Below are 19,469 nucleotides of genomic sequence, written 5' to 3'. Positions count from 1 at the left end.
AAGGTGGAAGGAAACTGATTTGAGTAGCATAGGGCTGAGCAGGGCTGGCACTACAAGGACACAGCAGCATCAGAGAACTGGAGTTGTCCCAGGAGCCAAGCAGGACCAGTCATCGACAGCACCGTGCTTGTAGACAATCGACTGCAGACCCACTCCTTGTGAGACTTCGAAGCAACACTGATCGATGAGGGTCCTGTGGCCTACATAACCTCGAAACTTCTGAATAATTTAGAGTGGGAAGTACTCCAAGAGAGAAATGTGAAACTTCTGTTCAGAGTGGGAATCCAAACAAGTAATTGTAAGGAGAGGTTGTATTTATATGCCAAGCCCATTCATCTTGGTTAAACACACAGTAGGTGCTCAGTGTGCATGTACTAAACAATAGGATGTTTCCTACCATCCCAGATAAGGGAGGTGCCTGGACCTGCACCCAGGAAAAGCTGAGAAGCCTTTGGCTGGGAAGGGTTTCTTACACCTGGGAAGGTGAGGCAGAGTTCCAAGTAGATAAACCACTACAGGCTGTCTTGTATCATTGGGTAGGATGCAAGTGGCACTTTGAAAAGTGAGCCTGCCAGCTCCCCACAGGGCCTGGAAGCAAGAAATGTGGATGTCAAGTTTCATGGGTCATCCAGGTACAAAAGGCCCCATGGGATGCCAGGTGGGCAGAAAGGGCACAGGCTGAGCCAGAGGGACCTTTGTACCCGTACACCACGTGCTGAAGTGTAGGCTGGGAAGGGTGAAAACAGCACACTGTGTAGTGCAGTCTGAGCAGAAGCTCTCACAAGCACATTATAAAGCGCTGCAGGAGGAGGGCTCTGCTAATAAGCTATATTGTTGGGGGGAGGGGCGTGAACACTTCTTGGTGTAGACAGTAGAGACACCTGGAAACTTCCATTATGCACGCCACTTAAAAGCATTTTTCTACATTAAGTTAACCATGTACTCCTTGATTTTTCTCAGCAAGCTCAAGTCTATCTTTAAATTGCAATGTATTTAAGATGCTAAAGGACCAAACCACCCCTGCCCTGAATCTACCCCGATATAGCTGCTAATCTGGTTCCTATTCCGGAAAGAAAAGACACTTGACCAGCTTAATAGCACCAAACAGCTTTAGTGAAAGCAGATCTCAATTAAAATCTCTACGCCAAAAAAATCTAATGAAACATCCTCACCATAAAAGCCAAGGTCAACGTAAGGTATCGATAACCGCATATGCGCTAAATTTTCCTTAATAATCCGATTGAGGAAGAATCAAACCAAGTTTGAAGAACACTGCCACTACAATCTTCTTTTGACCTTACATATGGTGACATCCGTAACTCTGAGTCATCTATGTCTACCCAAACTACTGGTTCCAGACTAGATCTAAACCTGTTCGCTCAACCACTTACTGGGCTATAAGGAAGGCATTGTGCAATCTTGTATGATGAGAATTATTGTCCATGGTAATACCCAATCGTACTTGATCTTAAAAAATTACTACTCCATTTATAAACAAACTAAGGATTACAGGGGTCCCATGATAACTCTGAGGTCACCTGACCAGAATGGTTTTCTGACTTCTTAGACTGTATTGTCCAAATCAGTGAATATCTCTAACCCATATTCATCTCTAGATGAAAAAGTTACAGTGCTCTTTAATTCCTCTTTACCCTGTCATTTTGAAATCATTCTGCATAGCACAAACATCAGACACAGCTGGGTCCCTCATCAGGAGGTGAGTTCCCAGTTGGCAGAGGCAAACTCAAGCCAGTTTTCTTGATCACTATATAGCAGAGACAGGGAAAGGAAAGATGGCTGATGACTGAGAATCTCTAAACATGAACGCCTATGATATTATATTCCTTGAGTCAATGGTGAGAAAAAGAAAACATGAAGCCAAGACTGTACTTCTATTTAATTGTGTACTGTAAAAGAGAGAGGCTCTAGGACTTTGTCTTCTGTCTCCTCTTTATTATATGATAGAAGACATTAAGACTAACAAATGAGCTCCAAGTTGCATGGAACTTGGATAATAAAAGAAAAAAACATCTCTATACACCTAAAATCATCTGGCCAATGGAATATAAGGAATCTCTTAGATTTCTCTCAGTCTTGATTGACAGAACTAAGGAAAACTGGCCCAAAAAAAGAAAAAAAATTAAAATTAAAAAAAAGAGGAATATATTGGCTCGTGCAATGGAAAAATCCACAGACATATGCATTTAGCTTTTGGGAACAGCTGGACTCCTCAGGAGATGTCACTAGGCTCCTCCTCAGCTCTCTACCCTTGGAACTGGGGCCATTTTGAAACTCAATGTGGTACCTAGATGGCTGTAGCTCCTCCAGGCCTCAATGATCCACATCTACACATATTCAAATCAGAGGGAGCAAAACAAAGGTGCCCATGAAAATATCTTAACACATCATCATGGTCCCAACTGGACAACTCACTCCATACCCAAACCACCAGAATGGCAAAGGCATGGGAGATCCTAATTTATCAAACCATCCAAGCTATATGACTGAAAAAGGGAAATGGGTGGTTTCTCAAAGGAGACACAATACTGCAGACATGGGGAGAAATGATGGCTAAGCAGTATAAAACAGCACCCTACCAAGTTAGAAAGAATGAATGTATTTCTTAACCTCACTCCTCAGTATTATTAGTTCTTAGGCAATATTATTAGTTACTAGGCAATAATTATTGCCTAATTCAAAATATGGCCCACTATGTCTACCAATGAATCTCATGCCCCTTAAAAAAACAATGTTAATGGGAATGATAACGATAAGAGTAAAAATATTTAATGTTCATTGAGTCCTAGCCTTGGAAGTAGCCACTCTGTTAAGTACTTTACATAAAATATTTAATACTCACCTAACCTCAATTTAAGGATGAGACTCACAAACGTGAGATCACATGCTTGTAAGAACATGCCAGAATTCAAACTGAGATTCCACTCAGAAACCAGGTTCTCAACCAAAACATGTAACTCGATCTCTCTCGAAACTCTTACCTGTATTCCTGCCCCTCCCCTAAGTTCACGATCTGAATGAATGTCTCTTGCTGGGGACTACCCTGACCCCTCAACGCTTTGAAACTGCATTACTGCCACTCAAGTCACCTAGAACAACCTCCGGCCAGGTGTGATTCCCTTTGATTCAAGAAAACTTACCACCTTACATTTGCAAGGTGCTTTGCAACCCCTGAAACAACTACCAAGAAGTGTACAAGTGGAGAGGGAGCTTGCTTGGTTGCTCATCTGGATGGGGTCTGAAGCCTGGTATGACTCACTAACAAACAGTCCCATTAAATAAAATTCCATGTGATTCTGCAGAAAATGACCGTCAGAGCAGAATAATAACAAACTCTGTATGCAGCATGGAATTAAGCAAACTTACAGATCCTGCTGAGGTCAAAAAGTGATATAACCAGGAATTTCTAATACTGTCCTAGAGGGCTGGGGAACCACTTTTTTAAAGTTACATTTCTTAAGCAAAGAAGATAACAAAATTTTATTTATTGTTTTTACCAAAAAGTAACAAAAGGGTTCAGCCTTTTTAAAAGTAAGAAAGTAAATGAGTTTTCAAAATAAATCCAAAGCCAGAGCAGAGCTACAAGGATGGTTCTTCTGTGTGTGTGTGTGTGTGTGTGTGTGTGTGTGTGTGTGTGTGTGTGTGTGTGTAGTACTGGGGATTGAACCCAGGGCCTCACACTTGTTAAGCAAGTGCTCTACTACTTCAGCCACGCCTCCAGCTCTGTAAGGGTTCTTAAGAGGGCATCCAACCTTCCCCAAGCACATCAGGGATGGCCTTCAGCAGTTCTGGAGGACTCCACCTCTTATTCACCTCTTATTCGGTACTCAACAACCCTGAGAGTAAGACAGGTTTAACCTCAAGGTCTCTGCTGACTCCTAAATGAGTGCAGGTTACTAAATTCATTCCTCTCTTGTTCCTATCCCAAGTCAGAAGGCCTTAAAACCATATCTAACCTGCTGGTGTCTTAGTGTCCTTATCTGAGGAATGGGAACTCATGCTGCCTTTACAAGGCTATTACAAAAACCAAAGAAGGCCAGTAACAATAAGCACTCTGTCACCTTCAACATGCTGTTGAAGTCAGATGCCAGCGGCTCACGCCTGTAATCCTAGCTACTTGGGAAGCTGAGATTGGGAGCAAGCCCAGCCTAGGCAAATAGTTCATGAGATCCCATCTCCAAAACAATCAGAGCAAAATGAATTGGAGCTATGGCTCAAGCAGCAGAGTGTGTGCTTTGCAAGCATGAAGCCCTGAATCCAAACTCCAGTCCCACCACAAAAAAAAGGTGTAAAAATATCACAATTATAATTAATATATGCCTAGACAAAAGGGTGATGAATATACATGAATTCTAGATTCACTATTTGCATGAACTGAAGTAAAGAGACATAGATATTTTTCATTTTAGGATGACTTAAAATTCAATTAAATCCTAAGGAATGGAGGGAAATAAACCTTCCCAAATATTATTTTTTTATTCATTTATTCACATGTGCATACATTGTTTGAGTCATTTCTCCCCCCTGCCTCCCCCTTCCTCTGCCCCCCACCTCCCTCGCTTCCAGGCAGAACCTGTTCTGCCCTTATCTCTAATTCTGTTGAAGAGAAGACATAAGCAATAATAAGAAAGACAAAGTGTTTTTGCTAGTTGAGATAAGAACAGATATACAGAGAGATTCCTAGCATTGCTTCCATGTACAAATGTGTTACAACCCATGTTGATTCATCTCTAACTGATCTTTACCCTGGCTACTGATCTCCTTCTCATGATAACCTCTGTCGCTTTAAGGTTTCTGTATTAGTTCCTCTGGAATGGGGACATCAAACGCTTTCATGTTTGGGTTTCCTACCTATCCCCATTCCTCCCATATGTGCTCTCCCCTTGTCATGTGACCCAAGTCCACCAACATTACTGTATTTGCCCTAGATCTAAAGTCCGCATATGAGGGAGAATATACGATTTTTGGTCTTCTGAGCCTGGCTAACCTCGCTCAGAATGATTTTCTCCAGTTCCATCCATTTACCTGCAAATGATAAGATTTCATTCTTGTTCATGGCTGAGTAAAATTCCATTGTGTATAAATACCACATTTTCTTGATCCATTTGTCAGTAGTGGGGCATCTTGGTTGTTTCCATAACTGGGCTATTGTGAATAGTGCTGCAATAAACATGGATGTGCAGGTGCCTTTGGAGTAACCTGTGTCACATTCCTTTGGGTATATCCTCAGGAGTGGGATTGCTGGATCATATGGCAGGTCTATGTTTAGATTTTTTTTTTTTTAGTTATTCACTTATTCACATGTGCATACTTTGTTTGGGTCATTTCTCCCCCCTGCCCCTCTACCCTACTCTTCCCCCCCCCCCCCCGCTCCCCCTCTCAGTTCTAGGCAGGTCCTGTTCTGCCTTTATCACTAATTTTGTTGAAGAAAAGACACAAGCCTAATAAGGAAAACAAAGCATTTCTGCTAGCTGAGTTGAGGATAGCTATACAGCAATATTCCTAGCATTGCTTTCGTGTACACATGTGTTATGACCCATGTTGATTCATCTCTAACTGATCTTTGCACTGGTTACTGATCCCCTGTTCATGATAACCTCTGTCACTTTAAGGTTTCTGTATTAGTTCCTCTGGAGTGGGGACATCAAATGCCTTCATGTTTTGGGTTTTCTACCTATTCCTATATCTGCCATATGTGCTCTCCCCTTGTCATGTGATCCAAGTCCAACCACATTGCTGCATTTGCCCTAGAAGAAGCCTTCAATTTTTTTTCTAGAGTGGTTGCACTAGCTTGCATTCCCACCAGCAGTGTAAGAGGGTTCCTTTTTTCCTGCATCCTCGCTAATACCTGTTGTTGGTGGTGTTGCTAATGATGGCTATTCTAACAGGGGTGAGGTGGAATCTTAGTGTGGTTTTAATTTGCCTTTCCTTTATGGCTAGAGATGGTGAGCATTTTTTCATGTGTTTTTTGGCCATTTGAATTTCTTCTTTTGAGAAAGTTCTGTTTAGTTCAGTTGCCCATTTCTTAATTGGTTCATTGATTTTAGGGGAGTTTAGTTTCTTAAGTTCCCTGTATATTCTGGTTATTAGTCCTTTGTCTGATGTATAGCTGGCAAATATTTTCTCCCACTCTGTGGGTGGTCTCTTCAGTTTAGAGACCATTTCTTTTGTTGTGCAGAAGCTTTTTAATTTTATAAAGTCCCATTTGTCCATTCTTTCTCTTAGTTGCTGGGCTGTTGGGGTTCATTTGAGGAAGTCCTTGCCTATACTTATTCTTCCAGAGTGTTTCCTGCTCCTTCCTTACTAACTTCAGAGTTTCGGGTCTGATATTAAGGTCTTTGACCCACTTTGAGTTGATACTAGTACTGGGTGATAAACCTGCCCCAAATATTACTAAAGTGTATATTCATCATATCAGAAAACACTGTACTCAAAATTTTTTCTACTTAAAAATGTAGAGCCAAGCCAGGCAGTGGCTCATGGCTGTAATTCTATCAGGCATGAGAGGATGCGATCAAGAGGATCACAATTCAAGGCCAGCCACGCAGAAAAGTTTGGGAGACCCCATGTCAACAGAAAAAAGCTGGGCATAGTGATGTACACCTGACATCCCAGCGAAGGCAAGAAACATAAAATAGGAGGATCGTGGTCCAGGCTGGCATGGCAAAAAGCAAGACCCTGTCCCCAAAATAACCAGAGCATAGAGGACGAGATGCATGGCTCAAGCAGCAGAGTGCCAGGCAGCAAGCATGAAGCCTTGAGTTCAAATCCCAATACTTCCAAAAAAAAAATGTAGAACTGCATAAATCACCCCAATTCCATCACTCCCAAAGTGGGGTCTGTAAATGGGGACAAAAATAGGACACACAAAGTGGGACTGAGAAGTTTGTGTTAAAATGTGCAAAGGACCTTGCTGGCTAACGTGAATATCTGCTCTATGGTACAGTAGTGAAGAATCAACCAGATCTGAGATCAAATCATTTGCTCCACCCCATATTAGAGATGTGACTGGGGTGCAGGTTTTCTCATTGGTATAACAAAGCAAATAGGGATTAAAATAATAGATACATAATGATTGAAAAGATACCTACATGTCTTAAGTATTCAATTGGTGGCATTGGTACTTTTACGTCAGGTATTTGTAACAGGTACTTAGAGACTGCTTTTGTTAAAAAGCCCTGACTCCGTCCTTGGGTCCACACATCCAGGGTAACTGGAAACAGTATGAAGAGCTTGACCTACTCTAAGCAGTCACTCTGCAGCCACCTTGGATTCTAGGAATGACATAACCGATTGTGACAAGAATCAAAACATCCCTGACAGCTCTAACCAATGACTTTCTTATCAGGGCCCGGCTCCACCTGACCAACCCTGAGATGATGATCAATTGGACCACTCCTGTGACACAGACTATTTAATAATTATGCATATCTCTTGTCCTCGGCCCCAGTTCTTCCTCTACTTAAGCGTGAAGCTCATGTCTGTACCCCCAAGATGGATGAAGCATGTACTTTGCCTCTTCCTGTGCTGTGCCCTTGCCACGTGATAAACCTCCTTTGTCTGCCCTTCACCACTAGTCCTCTCTTTATGTGAAGTATTGGGGTGAGTGGCCTAAGAATTCTAACATGCTAGAACCTTGGGAGTTGGACCTCTGGTCTAGAACTCCACTTACACTATTTAATAGTATTATACAGAAATTATGGAGTGGTATCACAAATTCTTAAATCTTTCAGTTACTTTCTTTAGGTCAAACGCAATCCTGAAGAGACAGAAGCACCAATCTTGGCAGTGGCAAAAAAAAAAAAAAAGTGACTTGAAAGTAGCAATTACAGGTTCAAGTTCTAAGCCACAACTTCAAATTTAATTCTGTTTCAGACTTCCCACCATTGAAATACTTTAGCCAGAAATACACTGATCCCCAGGAAGCATGCAGCTCATTCCTTTACATTCAATTTTTTTGGAATTTTAACCTTTGTATAAAGCTCCCTTTATCTTATCAACGTTATTCCACTAGAATAACGTCATGCAACTTTAAATTGTTTATGAGTTACCAATCTATATCAATACCGTTTCCTGCACACTTAAATGAAAATGAACAGCCCCTTAATGAGCTTTACAAAGTCAAGGCCTTTTTCATCTTTTATTTCCCTAAATCATTTTCATTTTTCATTTTTCCAAAAGAGGAAGTGAAAATCAAAGATTCTTTTTTTTCTGGGGTACAGAAATAAGCAAAGAAGAGTGAAAACAGAATATCTCTGGTGCTTTCCAGGGCCAACAGCTTAGAGCAGTGTCCACCCCACATGGGTTTCTACTTGATTTCTCCATCTTCATGGGTGCGCTTCACAGCCTAAAACAAAGGGGCTTCCATTTCCTTACTAATGGCCTGGTTTTAGTTCCTTATACTAACTATTAGATTTTATCCTCCATCATTTTATGTGGGACCCTCAAGACAGTTAAATCACACCTGGCCAGAGATAAATTTTAGGAACTATGCTCTTAAATCCATTCTTCCAAGCTGGGAGGCAGTCTGATGACTTCTTAAAGATCAAACAATGTCACTGAATCAAGGTCAAAGAGAAAGCCTGGGGCTTCAGCCTCCCCACACATAAGAGTTTCCCCAAATTTCTTATGTTTCTGTCTCAAGTTTGCGCTATCTATGTCTATTGCCAAGAAAAGCAATCCATTGCTTAGATTTTATGACCATAATATTATATCTTAGCAATCAAAGAAGTGTCACTTTCACCCTTTTAACAACATACTAGCATCTGAATTAAGGAATAAAGATAAGGGCAAACAACTCAATATCATTTAATTTTTTTTTCTAGCAGTGCTGGGGAATAAACCCAGGAACTTGAGCCTACTAGACAAGCACACCACTACTGAGCTACATCCCTAGCCCCAGTTTTTCTTATGTGCTAATTTTCATAATGCAATTTATGTCAGCAGGAGCTAAAGAAATGTCACCTTAGTTACCTGACTACTTACTTACAAGGAATCTAACTTTATGACTGCACACTTCATAACAAATGACTATAACTCTTTTCAGGATTTCTTTTATCTACCACATACATGTGGTTGGTGTATATCCAAGTAATAACAGTAAATATTAAAACCATCTCTATGTGAAAAATATCACAAAAGTCCAACCACTAGCTGCTGAAACCCAAGCAACAGGAAGTATTTAACAATGGCTGACTGAGGCCATGGCTCTAGGGTAGAGTGTTTACAGAGCATGCAGGTGGCCCTGAGTTCAATCCCCAACAATGAAAAAAACAAAGAATTCTCAAATATTTAGTGATTTATATCTCTTCCAAGTCAAAATGGAATGTCAAGTGTCAAAATAGAGAAAAGGGCAACAGAACATTCTCAACTTCTAAAAATTTGATGCCTTCCACACACAGAGAAGACTAGAAGAAAAGAATACTGGTCCTCAGATATGAATGCCAAGTTAACTACCTTTGGAAGGAGGAAACCAGCAGGAAAAAACTATCTCTGGATGAAAAATTCCCCTTTAAACTGCTTTAAATTAGAAAGTAATTCTAAACTCATTTGAAAAGCTGTTGCAGTGATTTGTTTTTGTGGTTTTATGTGTTGGTTTTGTTTTTGTTTGCTAAGCAACATGTAAAATTTAACTATTTAGTACAGATACGTAGATATGTCCTCCTTCAATTTGATCAAATATTCTCCAACAAAAAACAAAAAAATAAAACGCTAGTCAAGGGCTGGGGATGTAGCTTAGTGGTAGAACATCTGCCTAGCCTATGTCAGGCCCTGGGTTCTATCTCAGCACTGTAAAAATCATTAAAAAATTTAAAAGTTATAAAAAAAAAACAAAACATGCAATTACCTTCCCAAAGTCACGAACATCAAAAAGGTCAAACGCCTCGAAGAGTTCACTCTTCCTCATTCCAAATGTCTCACAACAGGCTGTAAGAAATGTCCGGATGTTCTTCAAACAGAGAAACTGGAGAGTAGAAAATAGCAGTTAGGGTATGGTCAATTTTTCTGAACACTACCCATCTTCTGTTATACACAGATTGCCACAAAAATGACAAGGACATACCAAACGCTTTGAGGTTGCTTTTCAGTCACTCAGTCAACAGCACTGATGCAGTATCCACTCTTTCAAGCACAGGTGATAGTGCTATGACCAGACAGGCACAAGTTCTACCCTCATGACACCTTCTGACATGGCAGTGAGGAACAAATGCAAAGGAAGTCAAAAAAAGTAAATATTTTTATTTATATTCTCACATACTGACAGGAGAAGGGATGAGAAGGGTGACCAAGGCAGGGAGAAACTAAAAAGGATGGTTAGAGCAGGTCTCACAGAGAACAGGAGGTACAGCTACAATTTGAGGTGCTGGAGGATCAAGCCATGCTGGCTATAGGACAGCCCTGAGGCAGGAGGGTCTGAGTATGTCTGAGAAAGAGGCTAGGACAGAGTAGGAGATAGGGAGATAAGTAAGAGGCGAGCTAGGAAGAGACAGGGCTCAGATGATGAAGGACTGTGTTGGAAAGCTTTGACTCTGACTGATGTGAGAAGTACTGGGCGCTTGGGTCAGAGGAAGGATATAATGTAGTGTTTTAAAGGGGTCTTTGGAGGCTCCTGTATTAAATACAAACTAAAAGGTACTGGGGCAAGGATGAATCAGGAAAACCAGATAGGAGGTTGCTGCAATAATTCAAGTGAGAGAGGCCAAGTGTTATAATGAGACTGGGTCAAACCTGAAATGCCCGTTAGTCATAAAGTGGAACCTGGGGCATGCAACTGGATACCTATGCATGGAATCCAGGTCATAGGTATGGACTTCAGACATAAATTTGTGAGTCTCCAGAGTAGAACATTCAGAGAACATTCACCACGATATTGGCCGACATGTCTTTAGGAAGGGCAAAGAGGAGAGGACATGGGGGCAGAAGAGCAATCTTCAAAGGAGTGTAAGAAATAGTGACCACTGAGGAAGGAGAAAAACCTGGAGAACTGGTTTCCTTGAAGCCAAGTAAAGTGTTTCTGTATGGAAGGAGTGACAAACTATGCCAGATGCTACAGGTGGTGGAGTAAGATTTAGATCAAGCACTGCAGGCTCTGTGGTAGGACGTAGTGAAAGGTTATTTGGAGTAGATCCAGTAACAATGGGAGGAGAGAAAGTGAAGATAAGGACATGGAGTTTGGCTGCAAAGAGAAACAGAAACAGAAGTCAAGGAAGGGTTTGTTTTAAAAAAAGTGGAGGATATCACAACATTTTTCTACTTTGATGGGAATAACTTGAGAGGGGAAAGCTAGTCATGACGAAGAGAGGCACAGGTGCCCAATGAAGCCATTGAGGAAGTAAAAAAGAAGGGATCAGATGGTCAAGCACTGAGCTGACCTTAGAAGGCAGTGTAGCCATCTCCTCCACACCAACCCAGCTGGAGCGAGAGGAGGAGAGGCAGAGGCTGTTGACAACTTAAAATCAAAAGTCAGAATTCACTTTTAGTATCTAAAAGACTCAGCTCCACCTAAGCAATTTCTGTATCCTGAAAGTGAATTAATCCTTTTTGGAAATATTATCTACCATGGTACACATTATATACGTGTCAATTTTTTAAATAAGTGTGGTTTACTTTATGTCAATTACACCAAAATAATTTCTAAAAATATGGAAGAGAGCAACCTCCAATAAGTAATATATTTGCAAATTATTGCATTTTTGCTTTTTTTTTTTCCCCCAAAGCACTGTCAATGTTTTGTTTTGTTATCTTGATTTGTTATTTGGACAAAGAACGTCTGATTTCTTCTACATTTGAAATATCCAGCTTTGTCATGGGCTTAACATAGACACAGTTTTACCCCTTACAGGAATCATTCTCAGTCTTAAATATTTCAGGAGGGATTAAAACCACAAGAGAAGCATCACAGAGTCTTTGAAACACAAAGGCAGTGGCCAATCAGCACAAAGTTACTGCTTTGACTTTAAAAAATTCATAAGAGACCTTCACAACACACAGTCACTCTGCATATTGCTCTTCCACGTAGAATTGCTTATTTACAGATTAAAAGCCTTGCATTCTGCCAAGACAGACAGTAATTACTCCCTGGGGGATTATGCAACTGCTCTCTTGCAATATTTTTTTTACATAATTAAGTGCCCAACTCATAGCTCACCAAGGAACAAAGCATAATTGCATATGCCGCCCTCTGAAGAGTTCACACCAAACCCAAATTTTCCCCATGTGTAGGAAAAGCTGCAGTAGGCTTCCACTGAAGTGCTTTGATCAGTAATTCAGAAAAGCAAGTAGTATTACTGAAAGTGAAAACAGCATGAAATAGAGTCAAGGCAGACACAGGAGAGGTTTAAAAACAGGCTTTCTGTTTACTTCTGAAGCCAAGGTTAACCTTACTTGCCCCTTAACTAGCTCAATTCTACTAAATTCAACCAATATTTACTGGATTTAAAAAAAAAAAAAAAAGTGGTATGCTGTCAGTTTTCCAGGCAAGCCCCAAACCTGATTACCCCTGCTAAATGTGTTTTCAGTCAATAGTTTCTGAATGCCTGCAATGTCACAGACACTGGAAATAAAACAAGCTCTGCTTCGAGCTTCTCTGTTCAGTTATGAGTGGATTTTCCCACTGCTCCAAATTTTGGCTAAACACACTGAACTCACATTTCACTCTGTGCTTATGCATATGCACAAGCAGGGGCACAGTTAGCTGACAGATGGAGGAGGGTGGCCCTGATGTTATAGAAGCCCCAAATACAGCTGAGCCTAGTGGCCAGCCTGCAGCTCCCACACTTTTGCTTTGATTTAATGGGTTTTTTTCCTTAAATGTTGAAGGACTAATACAATGAACACTTCTACTATCTATGCAACAACTGGAGCAGTGTCATATATGCTCGTGAATGCATTTTTTTTTTGTATTTTTGTTTGCTTTTGTGGTGTTGGAGATCAAATCCAGGGCCTTTGCATGCTCAGAAAGCACTGTACCCATGAGCTATAACCACAGCCCTTTCCTTTCCTTATTTTAAAATTTATTTTGCTGAGCTGTTTGAAAATAAGTTTTAGAGATGGCACTTGACTCCCAAATAGCTCAACATGCATCTCCTAGAAATAAGGACACTTTCCTACATTGCAATAAGACTAGTATTACATCAAAGAAATTAACAATGATATCAGATTATCCAGTATCCATTCCATATTCAAATTTCCACAATTACCAGCCCAATGATTTCTGCAAAACTTTTCACCTAATCTACGACCTATCAAGTTTTATCCACTGCATCTGATGGTTTTATCTAAGCAATATCTTTAAATCAAAACCCTGCTTTTTTTTTTGTTTTTAATTACATCAACTTTGTGAAGAATGCAGGCTGGTTGTCTTACAAAATGTCCCACTTTCTGCCTTTGTTTGACTATTTCCCACAGAGTCATTAAACCTGTCTTCCATGCTATACTGCTTGTGAAATGACATCTCAAGTCAACTTCAACAGCTGGCAAAAATACTTCATTCTGCTGACTGGTATTAAAAAAAAAAAAAAAAAAGGCGGAGCTGCCCCTTTCTTCCTCCTATGTTTTTTTTGGGGAGAGGGAAGGGTCACTGTAATAATCAATTGCTATCATTATCCTTTCTGATCTTCATATTGTCCTCAGTTTGCCACTGAAGGACCCTTCAAACTAGTCCCTGTATCCTTTGACATGACTCCATCTTTCTCACTTTCTTATGTCAAGTTGTCCCAAACTCCTGCTCCAGTTCTAGACTTGGCCATTTCTCCAATTTTAAGTGATAAATGGCACTGAAAACCAAAGCCCAAGCACCAGGCTGCTCTTAGATTACATCAGCCAATTATAGTAAATGAACCAATACCTCTACCTTTTGTTTAAGTGACCTATTGCTTGCCACAGAAGAAACTAATATAAGTAGGATAGGCCTAACTGGTCTCTCACATGCCTTTCAGAAGGTTCTGTGCTGTTCTACTTTTCTTGTGGAGTATCTAATAAGCTAACTCTTAACGTCACTCTGTTCAGAAGGAGTCTTGAGCTCAAGAAAGAAGACTGATGAGCAGATTTTATGGCTAGAGATATGACTGACGTCTTGGACAACATTATTTCGGTGTAAGTTTTTACTCCCAGCCAATTCACTCTTTGGCATTAGAAGGTGTTATATAGTCCTTTATATAATCTGCAGCAATTTAAAATATGCTGCCTTCAGACATGGGGGACACTGGGCACTGCCAATGGGGGACAAGGTGCAAAAACGGGGCCACAGATTGTAGCAATTAATTCTTGTCATCAATTCTGCCCAACCTCTCTCAGCAATAGCCAGGCATGAGTGATATGGTCTAACAACAAAGCTACCTGTCTTCAATAGCCCTGCTTAGTCCCTCTTCCCCTTCAGAAAGACACTAATGGTTACTGATTTAAAGTCAAGGGATGAAATGACAGAAAGCGCTCAACATCAATGCACATAACCTTCATAGAAGAAAGTCGTACAGTTATACCTCAGGCCAGAGCTCTGGATTAGAAAATGTTTCCGAATCAGAAAGTTATCACAACAAGGTGGCTTTCCAAGGTATAACCTCTGTAGCAACCACAACGCTAGCGACACTGACATGCTAGGAACATTTAAAGGAGATACTGCTAAAGATCACTACAAAACAAAGACTCTCCCTTTCCCTCTAATCTTGTAAATGCAGGGCTTTTTGCTCTTGGAGTAAGAACCATCTTGACTTTTGCTCTTGATAAAGATGCAATTAGCTTGGCTTCTGTCACTTCTTTAGAACTGATAACAATAATGATCTAGTTGTGTTACTTGAGGCTACATAAGACCCAACTGAAAAAGGGTATCTCAGGGGAGGGCTGGTAGTTCCTAAAAGCCCAAAGCTATATGGGACTCACTGACAACTGCAGTGACCACAAGATCGATCAACAGCCACACAGTCTGATAGAGAAAGAAGTGAGCAGAGTCTCTTGTCTTGGTGGGACACTCAAAAGTCATTTGGAGGAGAAAATGAATTTTAATTGCGTAGTCATGAATTAACTGGTTAGCCGTTTGGGTAGTTAGTAGAGTTTGAACTCAGGGCTTTGTGTTTGTGCTGCTTGGGAGGCAGTTGCCCTACTGCTTGAGCCACGTCTCCAGCTGACTGGCAGTTTTCAAAGGCAAGGAAGAGACCACCATGAAGCCCATTTACAAACATTTCAAAACAAAATAGCTTTCCTTCTTAGCTGAGGCCTTCCTTACCTCAGACTTTACCAAGCCTCCCCTTAGCACAGCTGTCATTTCAACCTCTCTCTCCTCTATCCATCCCCAAAGGGCTCAAATCATCCTTTCCAGAACTGGTAAGGCAGAGAGATGGAAAAGAGAAACATAAATAAACCAAAATTCTTCCTTATGGGGAGTTTTCTATGTCTATCCCTTTACTATATCTTCTCCTTTCTCCCTCCATGTCACCCTTTTAAAATTAAATGTATTATTAAATCTTACATCTCCTGGAAATTAAAAAAGGAAGGATGGTGTTTTTGTCTCAGGACCTCACCTATCCTTTTCCATTTTGAATCAGTATGTGGCAAGAGGATATCCTCACCATTGCTCTATGAAAAAAATCTCAGTTCAGGACTACACAATGTCTTCAAACTCCTTCCATCTGTATCCAAATATTATACATAGATTCTGAAGGACACTAAGGGAAGAAGACAGAATTGGGAAGGGCTGTTCCTTGGCATTAATCTTGAGCTCAAATCACTACAACAAAACTCCTTATTCTCAATAAACTAAAAGCCAATGTTTCATTTTGATGATTGTCTAGGCACCCACTCATTTTCAATAGGTCAAATGTTTTTTAAATCAGTCAAATATATAATAATTTAACAGCACTTCAAGTTGTAAGTTCTTTTCAATTTATTTAATGACAATGTGTCTTTTTAAAATATATGTAACTTTACTGGAATGACTAAGGTAATAAATGTAGGACTCACTTGTAAAAATGTATTTTCTTTGCTCCATATGCCTGGCTCAGACCTGTAACGGTAATAACCAGGCTTGATTGTAATATAACTATTTTTTGGTGGAACTGGGATTTGAACTCAGGGCTTTGAACTTGCAAAGCAGGCACTCTACCACTTGAACCACACCTAGTGTCCATTGCAGACTGATTACTTTTTGCAGATTGGGTCTTACTTGTCTGCGCTGGCCTCAAACCATGATTCTCCTAGCTCAGTCTCCCAAGTAGACAGGATTACAGGTGTGAGCCACCTGCGCCCAGCTAATAGTAAACACTTTCAAGCGCACTGACTATGTCTATTTCATCCTTGTATCCCCAAAACTTTTGCAACAACACACTTTTAAATAAATTTATGAACAGATGTTTATGCTTTTTATCTTTAGAAAATATTAGAGACCATTCCTTGAGTAAAATTTTACATTAATTATCATCACATCCTGACACTTTTAAAATAGAATTCTTTTCCTAATGATGACTTGAGTCCTGCCACTCTATGGGAGAATCAACAGAATCTGTAGGATCTCATTCAGAATTGACATCTCTATTGTAATTTCGTATTTTTTTTTTAATTTTCCTTTTTGTTTCCACTGGAAAGGAAAGATGATGCTCACTTTTAAATGTTAAAAGTGTACAAGTTGCTTAGTTACAATAAAACTAAATGTGTACACAAAAAAAATCATCACATCCTTTTACTTACATGTTAGGACAGCAATATGTTTTTTTATTGAGTTAATGCAAAATTTTTGAAGACTGATGACACCAATATTCATAAATAAGACTAGTAAAGATTTTACATGATTAGGCAGTTACGTTCATAAGCATAATCTTTATTCTGGGTTGCCACCCTCTGGTGTATGTTCAGTGGTAAGCAGCAAACTGACTTTCAGAGCCCTTGGCCAGCAGTCATAGACACAGACACAGACACACACACCCCCTCTGCTGCTTTCAGCAACTCTTGTCCTCATAAGAGGGAGGGAGCACTGTACACCTGTCCCTTAGCAGGATCTTACACCCTCAGTTTCAAAGGTCTTTGTCATTCCTGCATTAGCCCTGAACACAGAAAAGATTAGCAGCCAGCATCGCTAAGTCTCCTTATGTGTTTTAGTACTTACACTGAAAAACTGAATTCCTAAGAAGTGCAGAGGTCAGAGTTGGTCTGAAATAACTATTCTACCAAGTTCATTAACCTGCTAATGAAAGCAATAAATAACACTGCCTTTAAAGAGAAAAGCAGCACTCAAGCATACTGTTATCTGGAACACAGCTAGGCCAAAGCATTCTAAAAATGGCCCAATCTGTATTCCAAAGAAGGCTGGTAAGTCTCTCTACTAGGGTTACAGAAAACAGGCATTTCTGTCTGCACAGGCCACAAAGATGCCGTAGCTAGGAGTCAGGATTTTTGTACCAGTGATGGTTTAACAAGAGTAGGATGGGTAATAAAAATAACAGCGGAACAAAGCAATGATGGTAACTGGAGCAGCAGAGTTGGCAGGACCAGCTGCTAATGCAGACATGGAGGGTAAAAAGCAAAATCCCACACACCTACACCCAGGTTAGAAATGGGCCACCCTTCCAAGGTGGGGGATCCTCAGAACAGCAGACCAGACAAGAGCCCAGCTTCCTGTGGAGCAGGGAACAGGATCCCCTTGCTGTGTCACCTCTGAAGGCACAGAGCTGGGCTGGTTCCCATTAAGAGTACAACATTCAAAATGAAGGAAAAGCCGCATTTCAGATAAGCCTTACAAGTCTGCCAATTCAGAGAATGAGAACAAGTCTCGTCTGAAAGGAAAGAGCTGAATGTAAACCAAAGTGAGGTGGTCTGGCTGTAAGCTTCCCCATGACATGCATCTCCCTCACCTAACGAGCCACATGCAGAAGCAGCCCCAGAACTACCAGGATGCATTGCAGCACCCCCTCCATCCTTGACCACTATGGCATGGATACCACACCTTCCACTCATGCACTGTGCAGTCACAGCAAGATTTGTGTAGCAGGAGATACGAAAGGGAAGAAAGAATAAAGGGGCAAGTTAGCCCAAGTCTCTTCCTCCTCATTTGAATTGCCCTTGACTCTACCAGGTAAGGACTGTCATGAAAGACAGCCTCGTTTATAGATGAGGCAAGTGGGTACCAAGAGGTAAAATAATTGGCCTTACTTCACATAGCCAATAAGTAGTGAGACAAGGTTCTACCCCATGCAGCTGGCTCCACAATCCATGCCATTAGCAACTATGATACCCTGTTTCTGGTTGGCAGACTGTCCCAAAACAGGAAATTGAAAGCTACAGGTTCTGCTCTAGAGAGTATAACAGTACTGAGAGGAAAGAAACAAACAGCACCTTTCAGTTCTGACATAATAGCACTTGGTTCATAAGCACAAAGGAAGGACTCCAACTAGTGAAAGGGTAGGTTGAGACTTGTTCCTCTACTGAGATAGCCAAACTGTGTTTGCAAGGATGAACAAAATATCGCAAGAAACAGTATGGTGAGAAGCAAAGGGACCAGCCCATGCAAGGGACTATTTTGAATGAAATGCAGGAGTTCAACTGGAATTAATTTCTTCGTAACAACAAGGGGTAAATGCCTAACAATGATTCTGTCCACTACAACAACAGTGAATGCAAATGTCTGTGTCTCAGAAATAGCACTGAGCATGGAGGATCTCAGTGAAGACACAAGCCAACCCTACCAAGAAGACACCATTATTCCATTCTGTCCATAAGGAAATTGATACAGTAAACAACCTAAGACCATGGTGGCTAACAAGAAGTAGAGCCAAATTCAATTCCTGCCAGCACTTGTCCCCACTGGTGCCACACTTCCTCTTTGTGTGGTGATGGCAGGTTGCACAGCAGTTTAAGCACCTGCCCCCTAAGCTGACTGGGATCCCTAGTAAGAAAAGCTCAGCAGGACACATCCCTACTTAAATATTGGAACAAACAAAGGGGACAACTTCTTCTTCCTCACTTTGTCCCCAAAGTTTTAAGAAATCTGAGGATGTCTGCCTTAAGATGGGTTTTATAAAGTAGATGATTTCCAAAATTGCTGTCTTCCTATGAATCTTATTCACTTATGTTTACATAACTTGCACTTTCTACCTTCACTTCCGACCACACTGGAAACTTCTGTCATAGTTTATTCCCCAACACACACACACACACACACACACACACACACACACACACACACACACACACACAGTTTCTGTATTGCCACTTCATGGCACCAGTATTTAGTATAAATCAAATTTTAAAAAAAAACAAAAATACCTGTACTGTCATGGGAAGAACTACTAGAAAAAATACAACAGAAGCACAACTGAATACATTATATTAACACAGCTTTATCAATTACATATATAAATATTTATATATAAATGCATATAAGTATAAATGTACACATGTAAATACATGCTATTTGTGTGTGTGTATATATATATATATATATATACATACATATATATATGTGTACA

At 40.5% G+C, this 19,469-nt stretch overlaps 1 protein-coding gene across 3 annotated transcripts in view; it reads right to left on the bottom strand.

Annotated features, from left to right (window-relative positions):
• Vav3 (vav guanine nucleotide exchange factor 3) overlaps positions 1–19,469 on the bottom strand; it is a 341,328-nt gene that overhangs the window by 253,021 nt on the left and 68,838 nt on the right. For all 3 annotated transcript variants that reach the window (XM_074050867.1, XM_074050865.1, XM_074050866.1), the window contains one exon: positions 9,866–9,982. In XM_074050867.1, coding sequence (XP_073906968.1) covers positions 9,866–9,982 — 117 coding nt within the window. The remainder of the gene's footprint in view (positions 1–9,865; positions 9,983–19,469) is intronic.

This window comes from Castor canadensis, chromosome 12 (genome assembly GCF_047511655.1).
Source record: "Castor canadensis chromosome 12, mCasCan1.hap1v2, whole genome shotgun sequence".
NCBI classification, from domain to species: domain Eukaryota; kingdom Metazoa; phylum Chordata; class Mammalia; order Rodentia; family Castoridae; genus Castor; species Castor canadensis.
The sequence above is the reverse complement of the archived record's forward strand: the minus strand, read 5'-3'. Positions and strand labels throughout refer to the sequence as shown.